The sequence below is a fragment of the Euprymna scolopes genome, chromosome 37 (genome assembly GCF_053919585.1).
Source record: "Euprymna scolopes isolate OS-2025 chromosome 37, ASM5391958v1, whole genome shotgun sequence".
NCBI classification, from domain to species: Eukaryota; Metazoa; Mollusca; class Cephalopoda; order Sepiida; family Sepiolidae; genus Euprymna; species Euprymna scolopes.
Genome location: NC_136518.1, coordinates 72,164,158 through 72,191,314, shown reverse-complemented (window position 1 = coordinate 72,191,314; position 27,157 = coordinate 72,164,158). Strand labels below are relative to the sequence as shown.

Sequence of the window (27,157 nt, the reverse complement as noted above, 5' to 3'; positions counted from 1 at the left end):
ATTTTTAACTAAACTCTGTATTTAACAAGCGCGTAACGTATAAAGTCCTAAGTAAAATTCAGTTCTAAATGACATTGTTCTTGTTGGAGATGCTCCTCCATGGGATTAATGGACTCTCATGACATCACTTCCATTAATGAGACCAGTGCCCAGAAGTCTGAGATTGGTACACGACCAAGCTGGATGTGTGCAAGTGCCCCACTGTTGAGCAATGGTATTACTCAATTTACTTTGTCTGTGATATATATGAATACATGTTTCGTTCCTAAAAAATCCTGTGTTCCTTTCGTTTATTACCATTTAATCCCATAACAGTTCTGGAGGTTGAAGTTTCAATCATTAGTACCAAGGATCAAAAATACAGTTGCGAATCACCTAAGTATTCTACCTGGTTCTACAATCAGCATTCAATTTGCTGGACTCCAAAAAAGGTAAACCATTCAAGAATCTAATAACGATTATAAGGCTGACCAACAAAAATGTCTAAGCTTAAAATATCATCACTAGTCATATCTTCTGCTTGGCGCAGATTGCGAACCCACATAACTTATTTTTAGCCATTCCTTCCAATCCAAGGAAAGTTGGTTCATGGACGCCCAACTGTTTAGATATCTCCAATTTTTTTTTTTTTTTTTTTTTTTTTTACATGGTAGTCACCACTTATCAAGACCAGGAAGCCACTCTGGGGTAAGAGGAGGAGGGATCGAAAACGTTTCCTCTCCACCTTCTCCTTGCCTCCTTTGCCTTCTAACATACCCTCAAAACATAACTTGGTTGATTGTTTGACATGATCAAAAAGTTTAAGGGTTTTACTTTTGATTTTATCAAATAGAGGGGAGTAGGGAAGTAGTTTGACGGAGGGTGGGTATTGTGAGTTTTTTTTTTTCAATCACGTGATTTCCAGTAATGAAACGCATTACATGATTTTGAAACACTTCAATGCAATTGGCTAGTTGTTTAGTCCACGTGATACAATCAAGGCCATCTAAAACTATTGGGAGGACATGAATAAACTTTTACTTTAAAAGTTATCGGCACCCTTTTTGATTTTTAGAATGGTGCTATGTTTTTGGAAAGCTGCCCAACCCAGCCTGATTCTATGTTTCGCTCAAAATAACCACATCATTATTTTATATTTGCTTCCCATCACAAAATTCCTTTGACTCTTTGTGATCTGCATTATTGTAATCATGGTGGCTCCCGTACATTCGTTAACTAGATCAACGTTTGTACAGCGTAATCATGTTGACGCACTGGAAGTTAAGCAACATGGAGTCTGGTCAGTACTAGATGGGTGACCATTTAGAAATAGCAGGTACTGTATGTAGGAGGACGTTAGCATCACCCTGCAAGGGCTGAAAAGGCTTAACGTCATTTCCCGTAATGAGGAAATACGTGCAACTGGAGATTGCTTGTGAATTTCGTTTTCCCATGAAATTTTTTCTTTGGAGAAAGCTGGTTTAACCGAACTGGGGTGAGTGTCGTTTCACTACAGTACAGTACTATATATACAATAATGAGCTTGGCCTTCGGGACAAGATCAAAGTGTAGATGCTGCACTTCTATTTCTTGTTCTCTTTCGGTGGAGGAGAAATCCTTCACGACTGAGACAATTTTTATTTTTGTACCTTTTCTCCACGTTAAAAAACGACCCTGGTGTCTAACTCTGTCCCGTGGGGAGGCATAGTAAATAGGTACAATATATATATATATATATATATATATATATATATATATATTAATGCAAGTATATGTTACGTTACTAGGGGAGGAGGTCTTTGTCTGTTTGGTTGTTATTATTAATGTTTATATGTGTCTCTTATTATCATGTATGTGTGTGTGTGCAGTCATGATCGTCTGTCTATGTATGTGTCATCTCTATTGTGTGTGTATATATATATAATATATATATATATATATCTTGTGATAAAGTCACCGTACGTTTCTCTGTTTCTCATCTTGGTCTTCTCTTTGGAGATGTGATTCTTCCTGTCACTGGTCGATGCTGGAAAGGAACATCTGACGGTTTTCTGGCATGGATTCTTTACTCATCTAACGATTGAGCGGTGGGGAGGAGACATCGGATTGTGATTCAAACTTTCTTGTGTTATCTTTTTCGACCAATCCTGGATTGCGTCTGTCTCCTCCAAAATCGAAAGGTAGACTGCACTTGAAAGCGAGCCAAAAGATATCTTTTTCACTTTTTTTTCATGTATCGTTTTCTTTCACACAAACTGAATGACAATAAGGCAACACTTAACTCCTGGAACTCTTTTTGAACTAACCTACTAATACTAGCAAATTCACAATTTCCAACATGCCAGCATAACCCGGGATTGATTATATATCATATATATCTTAATGCCAGTATATATATATTAAAAAGTTTTAAAACGGATAAGTGGAGTCATTATTAGAATTATGAGGAAGATCAATGATGTGGGGAGGGGGACTAAAAAACTAGACAGGAGAAAAATAACCAAAAGACTATGCGACTAAAAAAAAAAAACACACGAAGGAACCTTTCAACCGACCCTTTCCAAGACATGATGTCGGTAGAGATTAAGATAAAACAATTTACACATAATTGAAAATGAACGCGAGGGGAGGGGTGAAACTAAAAAATAAAACTACACAGGGAAAATTACATGAATGAATCACCCGTGATATATCGTCCACAATTCAGAACTCGGGACGGGACGAAAAAGAAAATTGTCTGCAAATAAGTTCGGAAACAAGGAATACTGACGCAATGTAGCCATTTTTTTTGTTTTTTTTTTGTTAATTAGATTTAAACAGATCTAATTTATGCGACAGTTCCTTTTGCTTACAGAGCGATGGTCTGCACATTAGTACACTTACAGCCTATGAAATATTGAGATGCTGTTTGGAACGGGCCTTGTGTACAATCTGAATACGCTTCACTACATGCTTTGTTGTCATAAGTGCACACAAATTGATGACTCCTGAATTGGTAAGCGCTCTGATATGCTCCGCAAATGCAGGATGTGTTCTACAATGTGTTTATTGTAGACCCCCGGGACTTTCGAAAACATGCAGGGACATGCTGTGCCAATCTGACTCCCCAGAAATGTATGCCCCACATAGTCAGCATCACACTGACATTTAAATTGGTATACAACTAAACTTTTTTGTAGTGTGGGAAGTGCATCTTTCTTAAAAACTGGGAAGGCAAGTACTTTATCTATCAATTCTAAAGGGGGGGGGGCTAATGTTCACAGAACACATCTGGGCATTTACAGAGCACATCTGGGCACTCACCAGTTCATGCATCATCAATTGGTGCGCACTTGTATGACAAAGCATGCGGTGAAGCTTATTCGGATGGCTGTTTTCACATTATACACAAGAAAATCTGACGTCTTACCACTACTCCATGACGCGACTGGAAGTTCAGAACATTAAAATTAGGCAAAGTCAATCCAACCAATACGATGACTTGCAAAAATGGCTTGCAAAAAGTCGATCCCTCCTTGTAGAAAACTGCCCTGTTGAGGATGAAGGAATTAATGTTTTTAGCTAATTTTTCAATATTTGCCGTCCGAAGGACCGAGCTTCAAAATGATACCGATCTCATGAAAATCTCTTCTGTCAAAAATTTTAGGCAGACCTACAAACATACATACATGTGTGCATACATACATACATTTAAACAGACAAGTGAGATTTATATTATAGCCTGGATGCCCGGGTGTTTGGAGGTGTGTGTTGAACAAAAAAAAAAGTGGTAGTAGAACAAAAAAAAAAGTGGTAGTAGGCAGGTAGGCTCGAATCCGTACCGTGAAGGAGGAAAAGAATGTGAAAAAAAAAGTCTTTTCTGATGCACCCATCGCCAAACTGGAAATGATGTAGGTTTAAATCAAAAGGCTAGTCAATCAAAAAGAGTGGATGACTTTTGAAAATATCGACGAAAAAAAAAAAAGCGACCCCTCTCTGTAGAAAACTGCCCAGTTGAGGGTGAAGGAATTAATGTTTTTAGCCAATTTTTCAATATTTGTTGTCTGAAGGGCCGAGCTTCAAAACGATATAGATCTCGTGAAATCCATGGCCTCTGTTGAAAGTTTTAGGCTGACATACATATATACATCCATTTAAACAGAGAGGTGAGATTTATATTATAGAAGATGATTTTATAAAATCAACGGAAGGTTTTTTACAGTGTAATCTAGGCTACAATTTATTGTGGACTAAGTCACTGTAGGGAGGCATGTGACCTTCCTCCTGCTGCACTGTGATGAGCCCCCAACTAGAGCATGCAATCAATCGATTTGATTGAAAAATGGGGAATTTCACCAATTTTGATTACCATAAAAATATGCGAGTGTGAAACATTCGTTGATCATCATTCAATCCTGGGCAACGTTGGGTCTTCCTGCTTGTATTTCATACATGATTGAGAAGTAAGGCGCAGATAAGACTTTCGCCCATCCTTATGTTGTCAGACGGATTTATGTAGTCTCATGACTTTGATATAGTCGTTTATTTCAGGCTTAAAAGATTATATATAAAAAAGAAAAAAGAAAACTTACCCTAATCTAACCGGAAACCACCCCCGGACATAGGGTCAGTTTAACTGCAAGACTGTAAGACGTATGCAGTCTCATGACTGACTTATGTTCTTGCTAATCTTTTTTTGTATCTTTTCATCACTTCATCCTTGGAGAATTGTTCCCCCCCCCCCCTTCAGCTTCTCTAAATCTAATGCCTTTAAACGTATTGTTTGTATCCACTTAAGTGGAAATTGTCCGGTTATCTCTCTTCGTATCCCAGGAGATGGTGGCAATCATGCTGGCACACATGTAAATGATATTGCTATTGGCAACATTTTGTCTTGGGAAAACAATGCTGTCACGTTCAAATTCTTTTTTTATTCTGAATTTGGCTCTTCCTTTGCCGCCTCTTCGTCGTCGTTTGTTCGGCAAGTGTCTCCCTTTCGAATGAATAAATACCTTGTTGCACAGCATACCCTCCAAGGAGGCTGAACAGCGGACAAGTTGTCCCATTTATTAAGGTCAATCCAAGTTCTTTGTATCCCTTTATTAACATTTCTGAAATGCTGCTGAGGCCTAGCGGCTATGGGGCACTTTCTCGTTGTAAAGGACATATCCGCAACATCATTGGTCCGATATTCGCACGTATTATTCGCAATTCTGCACGTGTATAACTGCATGGCTTCACTAATTTGCCACCACATTATTCAGGCATGATTTTGATTTATTTCTTCGGTTTATGCCATGAATTCAGTTACTGGCATTAAAACTCTTTTCCCAGCATTATCACTGATGATCTTAGGAAGATTCTGAAATCAGCTGAGATTTGGACAGTTCGTATTGGTTGAGGAATAACTTTGATCTTTTTAGCAGAGGTTGAGTCAGCCATTTTTACTAGAATTTATAGGTTTTTTCTTTTCTTTTTTTTTTTTACTTAAAGAACAGATCTTATATATATATATATATATATATATATATATATATATTAGTGTTGGTACAGTTAATCGGTATTGGAATCGGAAAAATCGGTGCCCATTTTTCGATGCCAAAACGATTCTTTTAATTGTCTTTTTTATTTGATTTTATTTAAAGTAAAATCTTCCATTGCTGGTAATAATGATAAAATAATAAATATATATTGATTTTTAAATCCCAGTAAAACTAAAATCGATAAATCATCCTCCACAATTGTATTTTGACGTTTAGGAAAATATCTGCATATTAAGTGTTTTTATGATAATTGTGGAAAACAACAATCTTATAGTTAAATAATTAGAGATTTAGAAAGAATCAGAATCGGGAATTTAGCGCGGAATCGATAATTGTATCGGAATCGAAAAATATTGGAATCGTCCCATCACTAATATATATATATATATATATATATATATATATATATATATATATATATCAAATATATCAAAGCCTTATGGAAACAAACGTTGACTATGTCAGTTTTGATATAGTAATAGACTATAGTAACATTTGCTTTGGCTACATACTGTATGTACTTCTTTCACAACTCAGTCAGGAGAGAGAGAGAGAGAGAGCATATATCTGCTTGTTATTCAAATAACAAAGCCAGTCAAGGGATATGTTTATATGTATTTTATGAGATTAAACACACACACACGTATATATATATCTATATATAAAAGCGAAAATGTGTGTATGTTTGTATGTATCTGTGTTTGTGTGTCCGCTAAAAACTTTTGACAGACAGAACAAAAATTCACAAACTTGGTATCATATTCAAGCTCCATCCTTCGCCCGAAAAATATCGAAAAATTGGCCAAAAACATTAATTTTTTCACTCCGGAATCGACAATTTTCTACAGGGGGGAGGGGGTCAACAAAAACCGTCCTCTCATGACGACGACCGGTTCTACGCATGCGTCAGATGACGTCATGACCTGATTTAGTTCAGATAGTTGAAGAACTGACTAAATTTCATGTACGTCGTGTTAGGTCAGTTGGTTAGAGTGTTGGTTCATTATCTAAATGTTTTGGGTTTGAATCGTGGTGTGAGATTTTTTTTGATTTTTTTTTCGATTTTTTAAATTTAAATATTGAAGCAGGGTTATTTAAGCCATTTTTCACGTAACGTTCATTTTTCTGTTTTTTTTTGTTTTTTTTACTTCACTTATTCTTAGGTTTTCATTAACACCCCCGACCAAACACACACCCCCAAAAACACCCGGGTACCCACTGATTTTTTAAATTTTAATATTGAAACAGGCTTATTTAAGCCATTTTTCACATGTTTTTTTTTGTTTTGTTTTAACGTTCGTTTTTCTGTTTTCTTTTTTGTTTTTTCGATTTTTACATTTAATATCGTTCATTTGCCTTACGTTAGTTTTTTTGTGTTTTTTTTCCATGTTTTGATTACCCCCCCCCCCGGTATACCCCGCTTTCTGTTTCCTTTTTTACTTCGCTTATTCTTAGCTTTTAATTAACAACCACACACACCTACAAACACTCGGGCAACGCCAGGTACCCCCCCCCCTTCTGCTAAACAGGGTTTCTTAACGTTCATTTTTCTGGGGTTTTTTTTTTACTTCGCTTATTCTTAGGTTTTCATTAACACCCCCACCCACCGAAAAACACCCGGGCAACGCCGGGTATCCTCGCTAGTATATAATAAACGGAAACTTGAAATACTAGAAGCATTACTAATAAAATCTAAAATCTAAAAAAAACAACTATTAATAAAATAAACTTTACGAATATTAATAACATCCTGAAGTGTTTGTAGAGTTATTTATTTAATAACTTTGCAAACATTTCAGGATGTTATTAATTTTAACCAATGAAGGGGGGGGGGACTTCATAAATCGTCCAAAACCAATTAGATTAATTTATCCCTGACGATGAATCCTGAGGAATTGGAAAGTGCTCAAACTTATGATGAATATGGTGATTACATCAGCCAGTTCCCGTCAGAAATGAAGACTGTTAATCAGAAGTTGGAAAGGATCAAAAATAGAATTAATAAACAAAAAAAGTCTATTTTATTTAATGAAATATATATATATACTAGTGGGGTGGGGGTGGGGGCTTTGCCCGATCGTAAAATACGCTTAAATATGATATTTTAATTTGTCCAGATTTTTTATATATTATTATAGAGTCGTGATTTCAAAAGTAAAAAAAAAAAAAAAAAAAAGTATTTGGGTGCCATCAGCTAGAATTGAAACCCAAACTGTAGGATTCAAAGCTAGTGACGTTACAACTGAACCAACGGGACACACATATACTGATTAAAAATTAGTGACCATGAATGTACAAAATGTATAACGATGTTTTCAATGTTGACCCATTTTTGACTCCTTAAAAGCAATTTTAACCAGCCATAAAAGAACGGCCTGTAAAAAATCCAATCATTTGAAGCCCATGGCGCCGCTTTGCGACTTTAAGTTTTGGAGAAGATAGTTTGAAAATATGGAGACCGACATATAGCCTTTTATACATTAGATATATATATGTGTGTGTGTGTATAAAGCCATATAGAAACAAACGTTGATTAAGCCAGTTTTAATATAGTAATAGACTATAGAAATATCTGCTTTAACTACATACGGTATTTAGTTCTTTTACATTCCAGACAAAATATCCGGCAGGAGAGAGCATATATTTGTTATGTACATACCAAAGCCAATGAATATGTAAATATGTATTTTATGAGATTAAACACACACCTATATATATATATATATATATATATATATATATATATATATATATATTTTATAAAAGTGAGAATATGTGTGTGAGGACACTTCTCAACCTGTATACTCAACGAATTTTTTTTTAATTTTATATATAGGATATTCAGACATGTGGAAACCTTTTTAATCTGTTTTCATCTGGAAAAAATGGCTGCTAAAGGGGTCAAACTTTAAAAGTTGGTACTTCGAAGTCATGAAATTTTTATCTGTTTGTTAACTGTTTCACAAATGCGCATGCACGGCTGTGAAACATGACAACTTTATGTTCAGAATAAGTAGGTTTGAAAACACTTTGTAAAAACTTTGTCAAGCTAGTTTAATGGTTATTGTACTTGACTCGTTTGTCTTTAAGTTTTGGCTTTGATATCGACTCGGAGATTTTTTTTTTTTTTACTTGCAAGAATTGAACTGTTTAGAAAAAAAAAAAAAACTCGCATGCACATGTCTCAGTTTCTGTATTAATTAAAATATAATATTTATGCGTATTTTATGACTGGGCAGTGCCGAGCAGCCTGCTAGTTATTTATCTATATATCTATAAAAGTAAGAATGTGTGTGTGTAGACAACTCTCAACCTATATACTCAACAAATTTTGGCTCTAAAGACTTGAAATTTGGTATATAGGGTATTCAGACATGTGGAAAACTTTTTAATCGGTTTTTATCCAGAAAAAAAGGGCTGCTAAAGGGGGGGGGGTCAAAATTGAAAAATTGGTACGTGGGGGTTATCAGATTTTTATATTTTGTCAACTGTTTCATGAATGCGCATGCGTGAATGATTCACATGTCAGATTACTTATGTTAAGAATAAGTAGGTTTGAAAACACTTTTTAAAGAACGTGTCAAGCTAGCCTAATGGTTATCGTATTCGTCTTTAGGTTTTGGTTTCGATATCAGTTTGAGTATTTTTTTTTTCTTACAAGTAAGTAAAAACATGTTTAAAAAGTGTTTTCAAACCTACTTATTCTTTACATAAGTAATCTGACAAGTGAACTATTCAGAAAAACATAATACTCACTTGTACATGTCTCAGTTTCTTTCCATTTTTTTTTTTTTTTACTTCAGTATTTTTAAAAGGAATTTAAAAATATGTACAGAGAGACCTTAGACACTCGAGGATAGTGTCTAGTGCCTAATTTGTTCATTATGTATTCTTATATTTTGTATAAATATTTCAAAATTCATTTTCTGTTGTCATTATTCACCTATGATGCGTTATATTGCTAATAGTTTATTTGGGTTGCAATCGTTCAGTGGATTTTCCATTTGTTTTGGGTAATGTTTTTAGCTGAGGTTGAATCAGCAATTTTTGCAGGAATTTATTTATATATATATATATATATATATATATATATATATATATATATATATATATATATATATATATATATTATTTATTTTTTTTTTTTTGTAACAGACTTGGAAGTTATTATATATTTTTGGTCCCCCAACAAAGGAGGGATTGGACATAGTAATTCATCCCTGTTCATCTGTTCGCACTCTTTTCTTAATAACAACGCTATAGATTTTTTTTTTTTTTTTTTTACTTTTTGCACAAAAACATAGTCATGGTGAATAAATTTTTTCACTCATGGACGGTGACCCCACATACTCGGCTTGTTATTGAACAGCTCCCCTATTTTTCTTTGTTTTTTTTTTTTTGTTTTTCTCGTTATTTTGATTTTTGCTATTTTTCTTTATTCTTTCATTTTTTTTTGTTTTTGTTTTTTAACTTTTTTTTCTTTATTTTTTTGTCCCTTTCGTCTCTTTCTGTAATGTTACAGTAACAAACAAAGAAAAGTAAATAAAAATCCGACCGGGCACCATTTTTTTTTTATAACTGCAAATAGAATGCATTTGTTCGTGCTTCTTCCAAAACAATGCATTTCATTATTTTTTCTCTTTACACATACACATGTGCTATCTCTGTTTCCTCCGCCACTAGCCAGTGCTTTCTTGCTCTCGACTTTCACGGCGCGCACTTTACTACTCTTTCAACCACGTGGAGTATTTTTTATCTCCTTTTCTTGTGAGGCAAGCTTGCACACACCTGCCAATTTGCATATGTGCTTTAACAGCTGCTGCTGTTGTTAATACCATTTACTAGCCATCTACCCCTCGACTGCTGCTGACATTTTCACATGTGCCCATACGCACTCTGTTACATTTCCATTTTCTTTCCTCGTTTCCTTGTTATTCTTCTTTCACCCATCTTTCCTTTCCCCGTTTTCTCTTTTCATTTTCCATTAAAAAATTTCTTTCTTTTCTTTTTTATCTTAATTTTTTGTACAGTCCTTGATGATGAAGGTTAATGAGTGCATGTGGACTGTGAAGCAATATCATAGTGATCAGTAGTGGTGGAAAGTAGGCTGAATTTTACTATTTAATAGAACGGCTCAAGAAGAACTTGTTTACATTAGATTTGAAGATTACCACGTTGTAGTCAGCTGGTAAGCAGGCTCACGGTACAGAGTTCCATAGGCAGACAGTTCTCTGAAAGAAACTTTGTTAATGAAATTTGTGTTAGATTTAGGCACAAACAGAAAGTGGGAAAAATTGTTGGTATTGGTTGTAGCTAGACGAGTGTTCTTTTTTTTTTTTGTGAAAGTTTGATAAGAAGTGGGACCATAAATTGGAGCTCAAAGAAAGTGGGGAAAATCGATAACAGTGGTTTTACTTAGGTGAGTGTTTGTTGTGAATATTTTGCAGGGGTGGGGAGCATAGATGGAAGTGTGCTGTGAGAGAAGACGAAAACAACTCATCGAAAACATTGATTTTTTAAGTGCAAAAATTATTTTTTGGCTATCATCATAATTAATCTTCCTAGGCAATACCAGTTATCCCTGCTCATTTATTTACACCAAAGGAACCAGATTTCGTGACATTTTATTACCTATCCAATTCTTACTTAATCTTTTTCACTGTCAGACTTTAGTTCATTTATTTTATTTTTTTTGTTTTTTCAGAAAAAAAGCCGTGAGGAAAGTCACGGCGCTGGAAGTGGAGTTGAAATCTTAGTGAATGAGCCGTACCAAAATGGGCCAGGAGGCTCTGGACAATACACTTACAAAATTTATCATATCGGAAGCCATCTCCCTGGTAAGTAACTGGCACTGGTCATTAATAATTTACTCATTTTTTAAAAATTTAGTTCAATATCTTTTTTGTTGATGTATTTTAACGGAAAATGTCCTTTTTTTGTAAATGTATTTTAATGGAAACGGTTCATTAATCATGTTAATAAATAGTGTTTTTAGAGGCGGAAAACTTTAAAATAAATCAAAATAAAATATTATTTTACAAATATGTGGTTTATTCCAAAGATTAACTTTTTGGCATTTATAATTTAATGACAATTTCGGGCATATGCCATCATGGCTTGCAGGTATGTGGCATAATCTAGATTCAATTTTTATAAAGGTTTCGCATTAAATTAGGCTGTATTTTGGCAATAATGCATCGAATATTGTCTTCCGCGTGGTCTATTGTGTTTGGTTTATAAACGTAGATATGGGACTTTACATATCCTCAAAGAAAATAATCGGATGGTATTAAATCGTATGAACGAGGTGACAGATCCATCTCATGAAATTATTTGTCTGTCAGATATTTCTCTCAGTAAATTAATCGTATTATTTGCTATATATATATATATATATATATATATATATATATATATATATATATACTAGCAGGCCACTCATTGTTGCCTGATCAAAAAATATACTTAAATATGATATTTTAATTCATACAGATTTCATATTTATTATTCTGGAGCAAATTCTCTACTGACTATTATCCAATAGATAGTAATGATTTCAAAAGTTATAAAAATAATTTGGGTGTCGCCAGCTAGAATTGAAACCAAAACATTTAGTGCTCCTACCTTAGTTGTTAACGTTTGAGCTATCGCTAGATGGATAAGAAATAATTAAAAATGAACCGACTTTAACATATAAATGTATGTTTACACATGCGTACAGGAACACTTTAAGTTGACTTATGCTTGCCAAGTGCCAATCCTTTAGCAGCTATTTTGACAGGCTAGAGACCTAATCGAATTTGTTCCATAGGTCCAGATTCCCTATATATCGTTTCAAATCTTTAGGCCAAAACTAAACAATCTACTTAAAAAAAAATATATATATAACGCTTCTACAGAATTGGGACGAGATTTTTTAGTCGATAAATGGTGTTTTCAGATAAAAACCAATGGTTTCAACTAATTTTTTTGCCAATTCTAATAAGTTACAATGGTAGCTTCCAAATTATGCTGTTGAAATTACCTGAGTATACTGAATTATTAAACAAAACAACTTTAATCGTATTAGCAGGTGAAAAATTTTGGCCATTTTGTGTAAATCAAAACGGAAAATTACCTCCCTTCTGAATTCTATGTTTTAGGATCATTTTCATCAAATTCTATTTTTTATTTTCTTTAATAAATAATTTTCTACCTTATCGATTTCCGTAATTTTTTGATATAATCATCTTTAAAATATGAGGAATATGTAGATAACATTCAGTATTACGATTTCTGAAATTTCTTTCCAATAGTGTAGAAGCGCCAGCAACACTAATATTTTCATATGTACTTCTCCACGATTCAACCATATTAAAAAGCAAAAATATAGGAAAATTAGGTGCCCGTCACAAAATGAAAAATGTCATGTTCCAAAAATCACATAAATTGATCAAGTAGTTTTAGTTTTTAAACCAAAGGAAATCAAATTTTATGAGTAAGCAAAAGTTTATGAAATTATCTGCCATGTTTTTTTAAATAAAAGGAGGCAACTCGATTCGAACTCCTGAGATTATAATCAGCTTTATAATCGATACAATTTATTATTAAAATCGTTAAAATCATTAAAAAAAATGATTTTCTATATAAAAAAAAATTAGTTAATTTATGTAATGAGTACATACACAAAGATTTTTTTAATTAGGTTGAATCTTGAACAACAACGTTTGCATAAAATCTCCCCTCACTAGCCTAAGTCGAATCACAGTTTTTATTTATTTTATTTTAATTTAATTAATGGGTAGGATTGAAACTGCTATCTTCAGGCAATAGTCACCTGGAAGCATAGAGATTAACGTCTCTATCCGCTGCACCACGGGCCCTGAAAATAAATAAATAAATATACAAATTATTCATCTCAAAGTATTCCCCCCAAAAAAATAATACATAAATTGACAATTGTTACAGTATATTTAGAGTTTTTTTTTTTTTTTTTTTTTTTTACTATATTCAAATTATCTCTCCTGAATAATACTGGCAAGGAGCTCTTCAATTTATAAAGTACAAAAACCAGTTCACACAACTTTCATGTGATTTTCAGCATCACTTGATTCCATTGAGCAATTAAATAAATTATAATTCAATGAATTAAGTTTCTTTTTCCTGTCTCCATGGAAACTCCACAGGTCTTGCTAATTAAAATTATTACTTTCAAAATGACTTTAAGCCGCACCATGCATGTAACGGTTCCGTCTTAAACCTCATTATGTGTTGTGTAATTGAGTACACCTCAACTGCTCAGGTTTCTGGCAATTTGAACCCGAAATTGTCAGTGGAACGAGCTGAGCTGACAGCCTTTTTTTTTTCTATTTTTGTAATTCGATCGATTTTGAACCGAGAAGACAGTTTTATTACCTCCTGTCTTGATCCACACTATGCAATTTGAGCCTTGACAAGCTGTTTGATATGAGCTTTTTTTTTTTTTTTTGGCTATTGTCGATTTGAGTCGGATTTAATATGAATTCACTCTGAGAACATTACAAAAAAAACCCAGTTAAACTTAACCTTTCTGTTTCCCTGACTATATTAACATGCAGCAGTTTAAATAAATTCTCTTCATCTCCTTACACAGTCCGCTGTAAACCCTTTATGTCCAAATGGCAATATTCTTTATTTGAGAAACAAACTATTGCTCATACCTTGCATTCTCATGTTAAGTGCTATTTTCACAACATTTCGGTTGATGTAACCTCCAGCCTTCTTCAGGTGTATCTTTTCAAACTCGAGAATCTGCATAGAATTTCAAACAGAATCCTTTATTTAATCCTAAAGGGTGTAACTTATAATTTACCAAGTACTTTATCCACTGCGCCATTAAATTTTATTTTGATGTACTACCATCATATCATATGTTTGAAACAAACTCACGAGGGTCGAAAGCTTCTTTCTTAGAACTGCACGCCTGTAGAACTCTGTTCCATCTGCCTGCTTCCCACCTGACTACAACTTGGATGTCTTCAAGTCCAACGTTAACAAATTCCTAATGAACCGCCCCCTTAAGTAAACACTTCATCAAATCTCCACACTAACGTACTGTACTTGCAATAACCCTTATCCCTGAGTGGCTTCCGGGCCTTGATAAGTGGTGACCACCGTGTAAAAAAAAAAAAAAAGTATTTTTCTTGTGTTTATGGAAATCCTTCCAGACGAGGCCTGAAGCCACTTGATGTAAGGAGCTAACAAGAATGAAAAATGATCATCTCAAAGACAGGATACACCTATTGGTAGGAGGAAAACAGTCAGTAGGAAGAAAGTTCAGCAAGACTAAAGTTCTTGTTAAAACTTCTATGTAGTATATTACCCTGGTGGGAGATGTTTAATGATGAGGTATAGAAATTTATTTGCTAACTTAGTTTTTAGCATTAGGTTAAAAGGGGGTGTAAACCAAATAATCTACTTACGGCAATTCCTGGATCTATTTCCATTAGTCTTTATATTTTTATATTTTATATTAACATTCTTGTATCCACTACTCCTTATTTTAAATATTCCTGTATTTATTAAATGCTTCTTTTTTTATATATCTTGTTGCTAATTTTATTTTCTATAGATTTAGGTATGTACTTAATTGTAGAGAGTGGATGGTTTGACTGTGGGTGGACGTATATGAGATTAACATTTTCCTTCATAGGGTTTATGTGAATTAGGTGAAGCATGAGTCTTTATAAAGTAGTAGTGTCCCGCCAGCAAACAACTGATGCAGCCAACAAATGATGCGGCCAATAACTGATTGAGTCGACAAATGATGCAGCAACCAAATGATGCATGCAACAAAAAGTGTGGCCAATAAATGATGCAGTCGACAAATGATGCTGCCAACAAATGATGCATCCAATAAATAATACAGACAATAAATCATGCAGCCAACAAATGTTACAACCCAACAAATGATGATATACAAGAGGCTAAGTTATTAACAACAGAAAAATATATACTGTTCCATATAGATTTATTCATTAACTTAAAATAAGGGAATACAATCAGGGGTGTAGGAGTTATGAAAGTATTTTGTCGGGCTTATCGAAACCTAATGCTTCTTATGAGAAGGAGTATATTTGTATGTGAAATCAACCTGTTATATGTTAATAATTATTTCAACCTTAAGACTAATATTTTCCATCTTTATGAATTGCTCTTCAAATTCTACCATACTTTGTGATAGATTTCCTGACTATCATTTCTAACGGTTGGTTGGTTGGTTGTTTTTGTTTTATGGCATATCAACCCTTTTCAAGTTATTTAATGCCAAATCCAGTGATTTTGAAGAAAAATTTTTTTAATAGAATATATATATATATATATATATATATATATATATATATTTTGTTTGGGACCCTAACATGTACTACCATTCCGAGTCAGAGTGGACCTGGAAGCAATGGCAATCAAAAGGTGGCTCCACACTCCCCAAGGTCATATCCAGGACCATTTCATTTTGGAGAATTAGGTAGATGTAGGTACATATTTAAAAGAAGGACTAATGTGTAAAAAGAGATGAATACATGAGTGCATGCATATGTAGTAAAGTATAATTATATCTCTACTTAAAAGTTACTTTTCCTTATGGACTCTGAAATGGCTTGGCCAATATTTTTCTTTTAATCTCCTGCAAATGTACTTTGTGTCTGAGAGTGTTTTTAAATAGGTTTTTGGGTTTGTATTTCTGTACACATAGATTCGAAAAAGTTGTCAAAAAACAAATATATAACAAATAAATGTTATCAAAGGCAAGATAAGTTACTTTTCTACCAAACTGGATATATTTTTCGTGTTTTTATTTAATGTAACATATTTATTCAGCTCGAAAACCATACAGTGTTTACCGATGTATTGGAAAATTCAAGATGGCGTCTGATTCTCTCTTTAACACGGTAAGTTTGGGAAAAGGTCTTATAAATAAAAAACCGGATAAAATACTGTTAAAAACTCGCTGAATATATGTTACCGTGACATAGGTTGACATATATTTGGCGGGTTTTAATAGTATTTTATATAGTTTTGTATTTATAGCACCTTTTCCCAAACTTACCGTGTTAAAGAGAGAATCAGACGTCATCTTGAGTTTTCCAATACATCGGTAAACACTGTATGGTTTTCGAGCTGAATAAATATGTTACATTAAATAAAAATACAAAAAATATATCCAGTTTGGTAGAAAAGTAACTTATCTTGACTTTGATAACATTTATTTGTTATATATTTGTTTTTTGACAACTTTTTCGAATCTATGTGTACAGTAATGCAAACCCAGGTTTTTCTATCAGAATGTCTCTGATAAATATCAATAATGGAAAAAAAATATCTGATTAAAGAATAGTTAATTTTGACCAAACTTAACACCCTTATACAGCCTAAAATCATAAGTGTATTCGAGAAGTTTTAAATGCCCAGCGTATAAATTCAACAGTGGGTTCTTTGATAAAACGGGGACAATTGAAATTAATGTTTCTGTTTAGAAATCGAACCATGGTGCTTGACTTTTGCATTTTAAACTTTAATTCAAGCCATTATATATAAAAAATAATCTTATAAAATCAGCATTTAGTTCTCTACAGTGCAATGTAGACAGTGTACTGTGGACTAAGTCACTGCGTCGAGGCAAGTGAGACTTCCATTCCAGTACACCACGATTAAAATATTGGTAATTTCACCGATTTTTACTAGCAATAAAACTTTGGGATGGTGGAACATTTGTTGATCCTCCTTCAATCCCGGGGAACATTCGATCTGTCTGTTAATATATACATATATATATATAGTAAGTTATAAAATATATATGGCGATTAAGCTACACAGAATATTCCGCGTTTCATCCACGCTAGGATTCATCAGGCTTGCGTGGATGAAACGCGGAATATTCTGTGTAGCTTAATCGCCATATATATTTTATAGCTTACTACCTAGCTCTACCTACGTATTGAGCACTGTTGAAGTAAATACTTAAAGTTTACACATAAATTTATACTTTCCCATATTAATGTATGTGATTAAATAAAGTTTATATACGTAAACATGAACTCCATGCATTAGCCTTACGAATCATTATGAGGATGAAATTTCAAAAACTTATGTGTAGCTTAATTGCTTTCTATATTTTCATAACTTATTGGACACACGCACATATAATAACATTAATCTGGAGCAAGAAACTAGATCCGATATATATATATTTTATTCTTGTTTTTCCAAGGGACGTGGTGTTTGATCTACATTGCTAGGGAGCCATTATTTAATATACTGTTTTGTTTTTAAATCTCCGAAACAGCGTTTCATGGTAAACAACTGATGATCCTTGAAATAATATTAAGGCTTGTGTAAATTTTTGGAAATAAACTAATACATTTGATTGCAAAATATTAAACTTAATAGCAAAATTATTTTCTAGTGAAGAACTTAATTTTTTTTTTTTTTTTTGGAATGATTAATCGGGAATTGGAAAAATCCACAAATTTGGGGGTATCAGAATCTGTATCGGAATTCGAAAAATTGATGCCTATTTTCCGATGCCAAATCAATTCTTTTGTCTTTTTTTACTTGATTTTGTTTAAAGCAAGATTTTCCATCACTGGTACTAATGATAAAATGATAAATATTGATTTTAAATTATCAGTAAAGCTAAAATCTATAGATCATCCTCCACAAGTATAATTTTGACGTTTAGGAATATATCTGCATATTTAACGTGTGCTTTTTATAGTTAAATATTTAGAGATTTATAAAGAATCGGAATCGGTAATTGTATCGGAATCAGGAATTTATTAAGGAATCTGTAATTGTATTGGAATCGGGAAAAATATTGGAATCATCCCATCACTAATATATATATATATATATATAAGTGATATGCAGCACTGTTCTCTTTTTGTGAAAGCTTACAAAATATAGAAAAAAAGTAGTAAATATAAAAATGCTAAATGTTTGGAATGTTTGTTTGTTTGTTTTTTTGTTGTTTTTTTTTTTTTACTGAATACAAACATTTCTTTGTGTGTTTTAAGTAGGATCACTTAATGGTTGCTGTTCATAGCCAATAAAATGCAGGATTGTGAAAAAGGAAATCCTGGAAAGAATGCTGACTGTCTAGCATTTCAACAAACAAATGAATTTAAATGGAAACAGATGAAATGTGCACGTGTTTATTGCTTTAAAATATTATAAAACACGTTTTATCCGGGGAAAAGTCTTGGAGTTGGATACGTAATCTAATCGTGGAGTTTATTAATGGTTGGAGTATATTTTTTTTTTCACATGTTCTTCTCCGATTAAAAGGAGTGTTGCTAAGAGAATATATATCCTATATAAGAATACGTCTCAACAAAAAAAATACATATATCGGCATGACTAGGACTAGAATTTCTCAACGGCTTACATGTCACCTGTGTGTGTGTATATCTATATATCTATTTATATATAAAAGTGAACGTGTCTGTGTGTGTCTGTGTACATTTCCCTATGCAATAACTCTGTCAATTTGTAGTCTACAGACTCGAAATTTGATATACAGGGTACTGAGGTTAGAGAAAATCGATGTGATCGGTTTTTGGCCAGAAATTTGGCGATTAAGGGGTCAAAGTTCAACGATTTGACCTTTGAGAACTCTACCAAACTCCTCCGACAATTTTGGGTCCACGCACTTGAAATTTTAGATATAGGTTCCTTGGACATGGATTTAACTTAATAACTTGATTTGAGCCCAAAACAATAAATTTTAAGGGGTCATAATAGGGGTCAAAGTTTTAAAAAAAATTGACCTCTGCGATCTCTTCCAAATTACTCAGACAATTTCTGGTCTAAATATTTAAAATATACATAAAGGGTATTCAGAGATAGGGCAAGCTTTTTCATCAGTTTGGGTCGAAAATTTTTAGTTACCAATATATAAATGTATGTATGTTTGCATGTCTGCCCTAAACTTTCAATAGAGGCGACGGATTTTACTAAGATCAGTATCGTTTTAAAGTTCGACCTTTCATACGACAAATATCGAAAAATTGGCTAAAAACATTAATATCTTCCCCTTCCACTAGGCACTTATTTACAGGTGGGGGGGGTCACTTTTTTCGCCGATATTTTTGAAAGTTATCCTCTCCTTTAGATCGTCTAGCCTTAATTTAAAAAATGTCACTTCTGGTTTGGCGGTGATCGTAACAGCATAAACGTTAGGTTTTGCCCGTTCTTTTCCTCCTTTGCGGTACGGGTTTGAGTCTGCCTTCCTACTACCATTTTTTTTTTTTTTTTTGCTCAACGTACACATCCAAACACCGGGCAACGCCGGGCTAAAATGCTAGTATATATATATATATATATATATATATATATATATATATATATATACATATATATATATATCTTCTTCTTCTATAATATAAAGCTGAATGTCTGACTGTGTGTCTGGTCACGAATAGGCTCCTATATGGATGACTATTATAGAGAACTGATCACATATAATGATAGATGTATCGAGACACAGGAATGGGTATGTTTGATCTGGCATAATGATGATTCATTAAAATTGTGGGGTCTGCGTTCGTGCCTGGTCCACAAAGTATGGAAATAAAAAATTTAAAAAAGGACGTTTACAAGTGTTTTTGATATAGATGTACATAATAATACTTTGATAAGTATATTTTAACTTAAATAGGGATGGTATAATAAAATTGTGGGGTCTGCGTTCGCGCCTGACTTCCATAGAATGGAAATAGGCACAAACTTTAATAAAGACTTTTCATATCTATCTGCGTAAGTATACTTTGATAATTGTTTCAGTTTGAAGAAATATGATATAATAAAATTATGGGGTGTTCGTTCGCACCTGACCTCCATAGAATGAAAATATGTCACAAAGTTTAACAACGGTTTTAATATAGATCCACAGAATATTGTGATAAGTGTTTCAGTGTGACCAGGTATGGTATAATAAATTATGGGGGTTATCTATTTTATTTTTACTTTCATCATATTTTGCTTTGGTTTTGATACTCCCAAATTCGAAGCTATCATTTTACAACCCTTCCTTTTCATAACCTATCATACTTTCATAAATACAAGTTCATTTTCTGTAGGCTGTTTTTGAACTCAGTCAACGACGGTTACTTTTGCTAGTATATATATATATATATATATATATATATATATATATATATATATATATATATATATACACATATATAGTCATCCACATACAGTACTGTTTCGCTGTTTCACAGCTCATCAGTGCGGCTTGACAAGCAACTACCTCAAGCCAGGATCGAAACCTGACCGCCCAAACCATTGCACTATTCAGCTGCTGCTATGCAGGCAGTGAATTAACAGTATTTTGACACTGTCCAAATACCCAAGTTGAATTTGTTTACACAAAGAGCATCGCGTAATAAACTAATGGTAATTTGTATATCACTTCCCAATATGCTCAACCTAAGATGGGGAGCATTATAGTCATCCACATACAGTACTGTTTCGCTGTTTTACAGCTCATCAGTGTGGCTATACAAGCAACTAACTGAAGCCAGGATCGAAACCCAACCGCCCAAACGACAGTTGGAGCTTCTATTCATTGCGCTATATGGCTGCTGCTATGCGGGCAGTGACAAATGCAAATTATTATTTGGTTACATTGAGCTTTTTTATTTGGTTAGGATTACTATTTAAATATTTATGTTCGATTTAAATTTATAGAAGCTTTTAGCTTATGAAATATATCTATATATATATATATATATATATATATAGATTCGGCCACTCTGATGAGTCAGAGACGACAAAATATGTGTCGGTGGATAATTATATTTTACAAACTAATAGCCACACTGATGAGCTGTGAAACAGCGAAAGAGTACTGTATGTGGATGACTATAATGCTCCCTATCTTGGGTTGAGCATATTGGGAAGTGATATACAAATGACTATTAGCGTATTAAGCGATGCTCTTTTGTGTAAACAAATTGAGCGTAGGTATTTGGACAATGTTAAAACATTGTTAATTCACTACCCACATAGCAGCAGCCAAATAGCACAACAGTTAGAAGCTCCGACTGTCATTTAGGTGGTTGGGTTTCGATCCTGGCTTGAGGTAGTTGCTTGTCTAGCCGCACTGATGAGCTGTGAAACAGCGAAACAGTACTGTATGTGGATTACTAATGTGTGTGTGTGTGTGTGTATATATATATATATATATATATATATATATATATATATATATATATATACACACACACACACCACACACACTAGAACACCCGTCCCAGGAATTGTGCTTGTTTACAGTTTCTATTTCATGGGCAAACGAATGTGCTTAGGGTTTACTTTGGCATCTTTTCTGATGGTGCTCAAAGGTTGGGTAGGTGGGGAGCAAAAGCGTGGCCAGAATGGGGAGGGGGGGGATAAAGGCGTAACCAAAGCAAAATCAGTTATGAAATTAGAAAAAAAAAAAAAAATGTTCATTTTGGAAAGGTAGGGAAGCAGTTTGCAAACAGAAGATGAAATTGTGAGAAAGTCTATTCACGAAATATTGGAAGGGAAAATAACTCTTTGGCAATTGCTGCATATAAAATTGCAAACGCTCATTCTGAAAGAGTTAAATTTAAGTAAAGTCGATTGAAAACGTATCCAAAAAATTTCAAATGAACAATTAAAAAAAAAATACCCAATGAAATAATACAAGTAAAATTAACGGTTGCAAGAATAATCAAGTCAGAAAATTGATCTATTTAATTGATTAAAAGTCGTCTAGCAAGAAAATTAAGAACGCCTTTTATAATTTGTATGTCTATAAAAGTGAGAATGAGTGTGTGTGAGGACACTTCTCAACCTATATACTCAATGAATTTTTCATCTACAAACTTGAAATTTTGTATATAAGGCATTCAGTTATGTGAAAAACTTTTTAATCGGTTGTCATCCGGGGGGGAAAAAGCGTAGCTAAGCGGTTAAAATTGAAAAATCTGATCTGGTAGAACCGGTCAATTTGGCTTTCTCCATTTATAGTCAGAACTGCTTATATTATGACTACTGATAGTGGTGATCAGATTTTTCTTTGTTTGTCAAATGTTTCACGAATGCGCATGCACAGTCATGAAACATGATAACTTCTTTGTTACAGATAAGTAGGTTGGAAAACACTTTGTAAAGATTGTGTCAAGTTAGTCTAATGGTTATTGTACTTGACTCACTGTCTTTAGGTTTTGGTTTCGATCTCAGCTTGAGTATTTTTTTTTTTTTTTTTTACTTACAAGAAGTAAACTGTTTAGAAAAAAATATAATACTCATGTCTCAGTTTCTGCACTAATTAAAATATAATATTTATGCTTATTTTAAGACCGGGCAACGCCAAATGGCCTGGTAGGTTCAGAAAAATTCAGAACATCAGAACTTGATTTGGCTTTCTCCATTTGTAGTCAGAAGTAATTATGTTAAAATTAGTAAGATTTCATGAATTTTCAATTTCTTCCAATTTAATTAACTATTTTCTAGAACCATAATAATGTAATGGATTTTCATCCAAATTGAAACAAAGATTTTAGACATAAGGTTTTATAAAACTGGTGCTAAACTGTTCTGAGTAATTGTATTAAATGCCGCTCATACTAAGGATAGAAATATGCCAAAGACCCATAATGTAGTTAATACAGTAATAAAGCCGTGACATATTGGCTAAAGTATTTTGTATATTTCAGAAAAAGTTAGAACATTGGAACTTGCTTTGATTTGATTGTTTTTTTTTTTTTTTTAAATTTTTTTTTTATTACATTTTTCACCCCAAACAAGGCAAATTGCCACTTTGGTGTAGGGGGCTACTATCCGGAGCAACAACTACTGGGGTACTATGTAGGGATTTGGGGAGCAAGATGTCGGTTCACGTTACACTTGAACTTCTGCACGTCAGTACTGTTAGGGAAGCAGGGACCTGGAATGGAATTCCAGAGTCTTGCGGTTCTGGGGAAGAAACTATTGGAGTAAAAAGATCTTTTACATCTAGGGATCTCTACAGTGTGGGAGTGGGATTTAGCAGCCTGTCGGGTTTGTCGAGGGTGCTCACGTAGTGGGGGCACAAGTGATTGCAGTTCGTCAGAGCATTCACCACTAAAATACTTGTAGAAAAGGCAAAGGGATGCAACATTTCGTCGATGGGACAGAGGCTGAAGCTTAGAGGCCAGTTCAGGGCCTATCAGGTTTGCGACTCTCTTTTGAACCTTGTCAAAGAGCGAGAGACTAGTAGCAGATGCACCAGCCCAGATGTGGCAGCAATACTCCATACATGGGCGAATGGTGGCCTTATAGAGGTACAGGATACTTTCGGGTGTTAGTAGTTTTCTAGCACGGTAGAGAGAGCCCACCTTTCTTGCAGCGGCCCTGGCAATGCCTTCAATGTAGTTGTTCCAACTCATGTTTCCTGTGAACGTTAGGCCAAGGAGTTTGAAAGATGGACTCTCAGATAAAGAGTCGTTGGCCATTGCTATGGGTGGTAGAGAGGGTTTCTTGTAATTATTGAATGAAACTAGTTTTGTCTTGGCAGCATTGAACGCGACCAACCACTTTTGTCCCCATTCCACTACAGATTGGAGGTCTTCCTCTAGTGTTTCTGCCATTTCTTTAGAAATGTGTTCATTCGTCTTCCTGTCGTGCCTTCTATAGAGTGAAGTGTCATCAGCATATATACCCATCTCAGAGGCAATTTTGTTGGGGAGGTCATTTATGAATATCAGGAACAATAGAGGTCAAAGGATGGAACCCTGGGGCACCCCCGCATTTATATCATATTGTTTAGATGTACGACCGTCGAGGACAACCTGGATTTTTCTCTTGTCCAAGAAGGATTTAATTATGTTAAGTATTCTACCAGTGATACCGTATGATCTAATTTTCCTGAGGAGACCCTCATGCCATACCCTGTCAAAAGCCTTAGATATATCTTTTACAGCATATCAACCGTCTTCGGGTTATCTAATGCCAAATTCAGTTATTTTGGAAATAGTATTCATTAGTGGTGGGACGATTAATCGGAATCGGAATCATTAATCGTAAGAATCGTGTATTTTGGGAGGTATCGGAATCGGAATCGCATCGTTAAAAAATACCTTCATTTTCCGATTCCTTCATTACGATTCTTTTAGTCTGATGTTGAAAAAAAGAAAAAAATTTTCTGATATTTCTAACCGCAAGAGAGAAATGTAGCATGTTATAAAAAGAAACCAAAGAAATTCATTATTAACAGGGCAATGCTTAGTTCCCCTCCCTTACAAGGTTCATTCATTCAGATCTATTGTAATCAAAACTACAAAAGAGTTAACTTGAAAAGAAGTATGCAGGGCTCTACATTGTGAGTAAAAATAAAAACGCTTATCTTTTTGGCGACTGTTTTTTTTTACTGACAAATCTTCTAATAGTGAATGAAAATGCTTTTTCAACTTATATTTTCTTAAAATAAAACGAGCAAAGTCAAATTATTTAAACAGTAAAAGGTTTAATAGAACAATATACTTTTTTTCTTTTTTTTAAAAGAAGGCTTTTGAAAGAAATATCTCTAAAATGAAATTGATCACGTTGTATTATTTCGCAAAATTTTGACAGTAGTCGGCTTCTTTTGAAGTTTCAAAAAAACCGACCCCATACCTATCTCTTCCAAACCTAAAGTTATTAAATCACCCCTTCGTTAATGTAAGGGTAATTAATTCAATTTAGTCAAGTTGTTTTTTTTAAATTTCATTGAAATAAAATCCATTATTTTTTTTTTTTTTCCAGAAAGATAAAATCCTGAATTTGATTATATTAAAAGCAGAATAATATAATCTTTTTTTCTAGAATTTTAAATTGAAAATTAAAAAAAAGTGTTTGGCGCAGTTTTTTGGCGAACGAAAAAGAAATTAATATATATTTTTTAAAAGGTTTTGTAATCAATTAATTTTTATGTCTAAATAATATTTACGATTAATTAAATAATTTCATTTTAAAAAGTATTTATAAATAGAATTTTACTTAAGACTTATAGTTTAGCAATATTGAACCGCATCAACCATGTGTGAATTGAACACAGTCAACCAAAAAAAAAAAATTCAAAAGAAAATGCATATTTGCATTTCATTATGTAAACTTTTATACATTGGTTTCAAAAATTAAATTCTATAAGTTTTTTTTTGTTAACTACTGGTTGGTACAATTTACCGCCCCATCCCTTTATATTTTTTTCTTTTTATCTTTTTTAGCGGATTATTTTCAATTAATTATCCAAATAAGTGACTAGTTTTAAAACAAAATTTAATAGTAAATTATTTGTTTACAGATAAACTGAATTTTCTAATATGGCCTCAAAGTCCAAAGAAAGTCTTGCATGGAAACTTGTTGAAGTTGATGAAGATGATGAGTTGAAAGCCATTTGCAAAGTCTGTCAAATTAAAATATCGCGAGGAATAAAACCATCTAACATGACCACAACCAACATGTTAAAACATTTAACTATGAAGCATCCAAACTAATTGGAGGAGCAAAATAAAAAAGAAAAGGAACAAAAAATTACCAACTAGTCACTCAGAGCAGTTTTATTAGTTAGGGTCGATATCGCAGTGTCTTTTTTTTTTTTCTTTTTTTTTTTTTTTGCGGAAGTCATTATCTAGGTGTCACCATTTTTTTTTTTTAACCCTCCTTAACTTCAAAGAGTAAATACAATATATACAACTAAAAAAATAATTTTTAAAAATGCTAATTCTATTCATGAAAAATTCTTTTAACTAGAAATTAAAACTTAGGTAAAGATAGCTGACTGACAGCAACAGGAGCACTGGTTAACTACTGAACCACGTGGAAAAGTGTAGGGGGAGGAAAAAAGGAAATTGAATGATGATAATAAATTAGGATAACCGTCTTTGAAAGGCACTAAACTCCTAAAATTTATTTCTTAAAAATTTTAAGCTGCATTCCCCGGCGATTTTAAAGCACTCTCTCTCCAAAAAAAAAAAAAAAAAAAAGATTTGATTTTTAAGTTTGGGAAAGATATATTTATTATAACCGAATTCCTGTATGAAGACTGGATCTACTTTATTGGACGTTAATTTGAGAGATAAGTAATTTTTCAATGTTTAATATGTTTTTAAAGTTTCAATTATCAATTAAATTTTTTCAATTGCGTTTATTTTTCAATTTATTCAAAAAAAAAAAACAGGCTTTAAAATGTATTTTTCAAGGTAACAAGCTTCGAAATAAGTCTAATAAAAAAAAATCACTTAATTTTTAATTTCGACAACCCTGAGAATTTAATTATTAAAAAAATATTGAAATGTGACATTTTATTTTACATTTCTATTAGTTCAATTAATTTTCTTTCAATTATTCATTTCACTCAACAAACTTCACCATTTTATTTTAATTTTTTTTTTATCTTTTTCTTTAATTTTGGTAATTATGTTTGCTCAATTTTATCTAGTATTTCATTTGTTTTTTATAGTGGTATCATTTTTATATGTGTTCCTTTGATATACCCTATTTCAAAATTAGTTTGGCTAAACTTATTCTTCACGTTAGAAACAACGTGTAAAAGCAATGAAAAATAAGAAAAAACAATAGGTGTTATGGAGGTCTGAAGAACTGCCGTCACAAATACAACTATCAATAGCCAAACAAAAAATCATTTT

General features: G+C 33.2%; 1 protein-coding gene and 1 long non-coding RNA gene across 8 annotated transcripts in view; both read left to right on the top strand.

The window, feature by feature from the left end:
• The window catches only part of LOC145261225 (protein retinal degeneration B-like), a 633,753-nt gene that overhangs the window by 337,567 nt on the left and 269,029 nt on the right, over positions 1 to 27,157 (top strand). For all 7 annotated transcript variants that reach the window (XM_080119583.1, XM_080119584.1, XM_080119585.1 and 4 more), the window contains one exon: positions 11,206 to 11,338. In XM_080119583.1, coding sequence (XP_079975709.1) covers positions 11,206 to 11,338 — 133 coding nt within the window. The remainder of the gene's footprint in view (positions 1 to 11,205; positions 11,339 to 27,157) is intronic.
• Positions 16,098 to 17,047, top strand: LOC145261015 (uncharacterized). The gene is made up of 2 exons (XR_013864383.1): positions 16,098 to 16,185; positions 16,792 to 17,047. It is a non-coding gene; the product is annotated as an uncharacterized LOC145261015 (long non-coding RNA).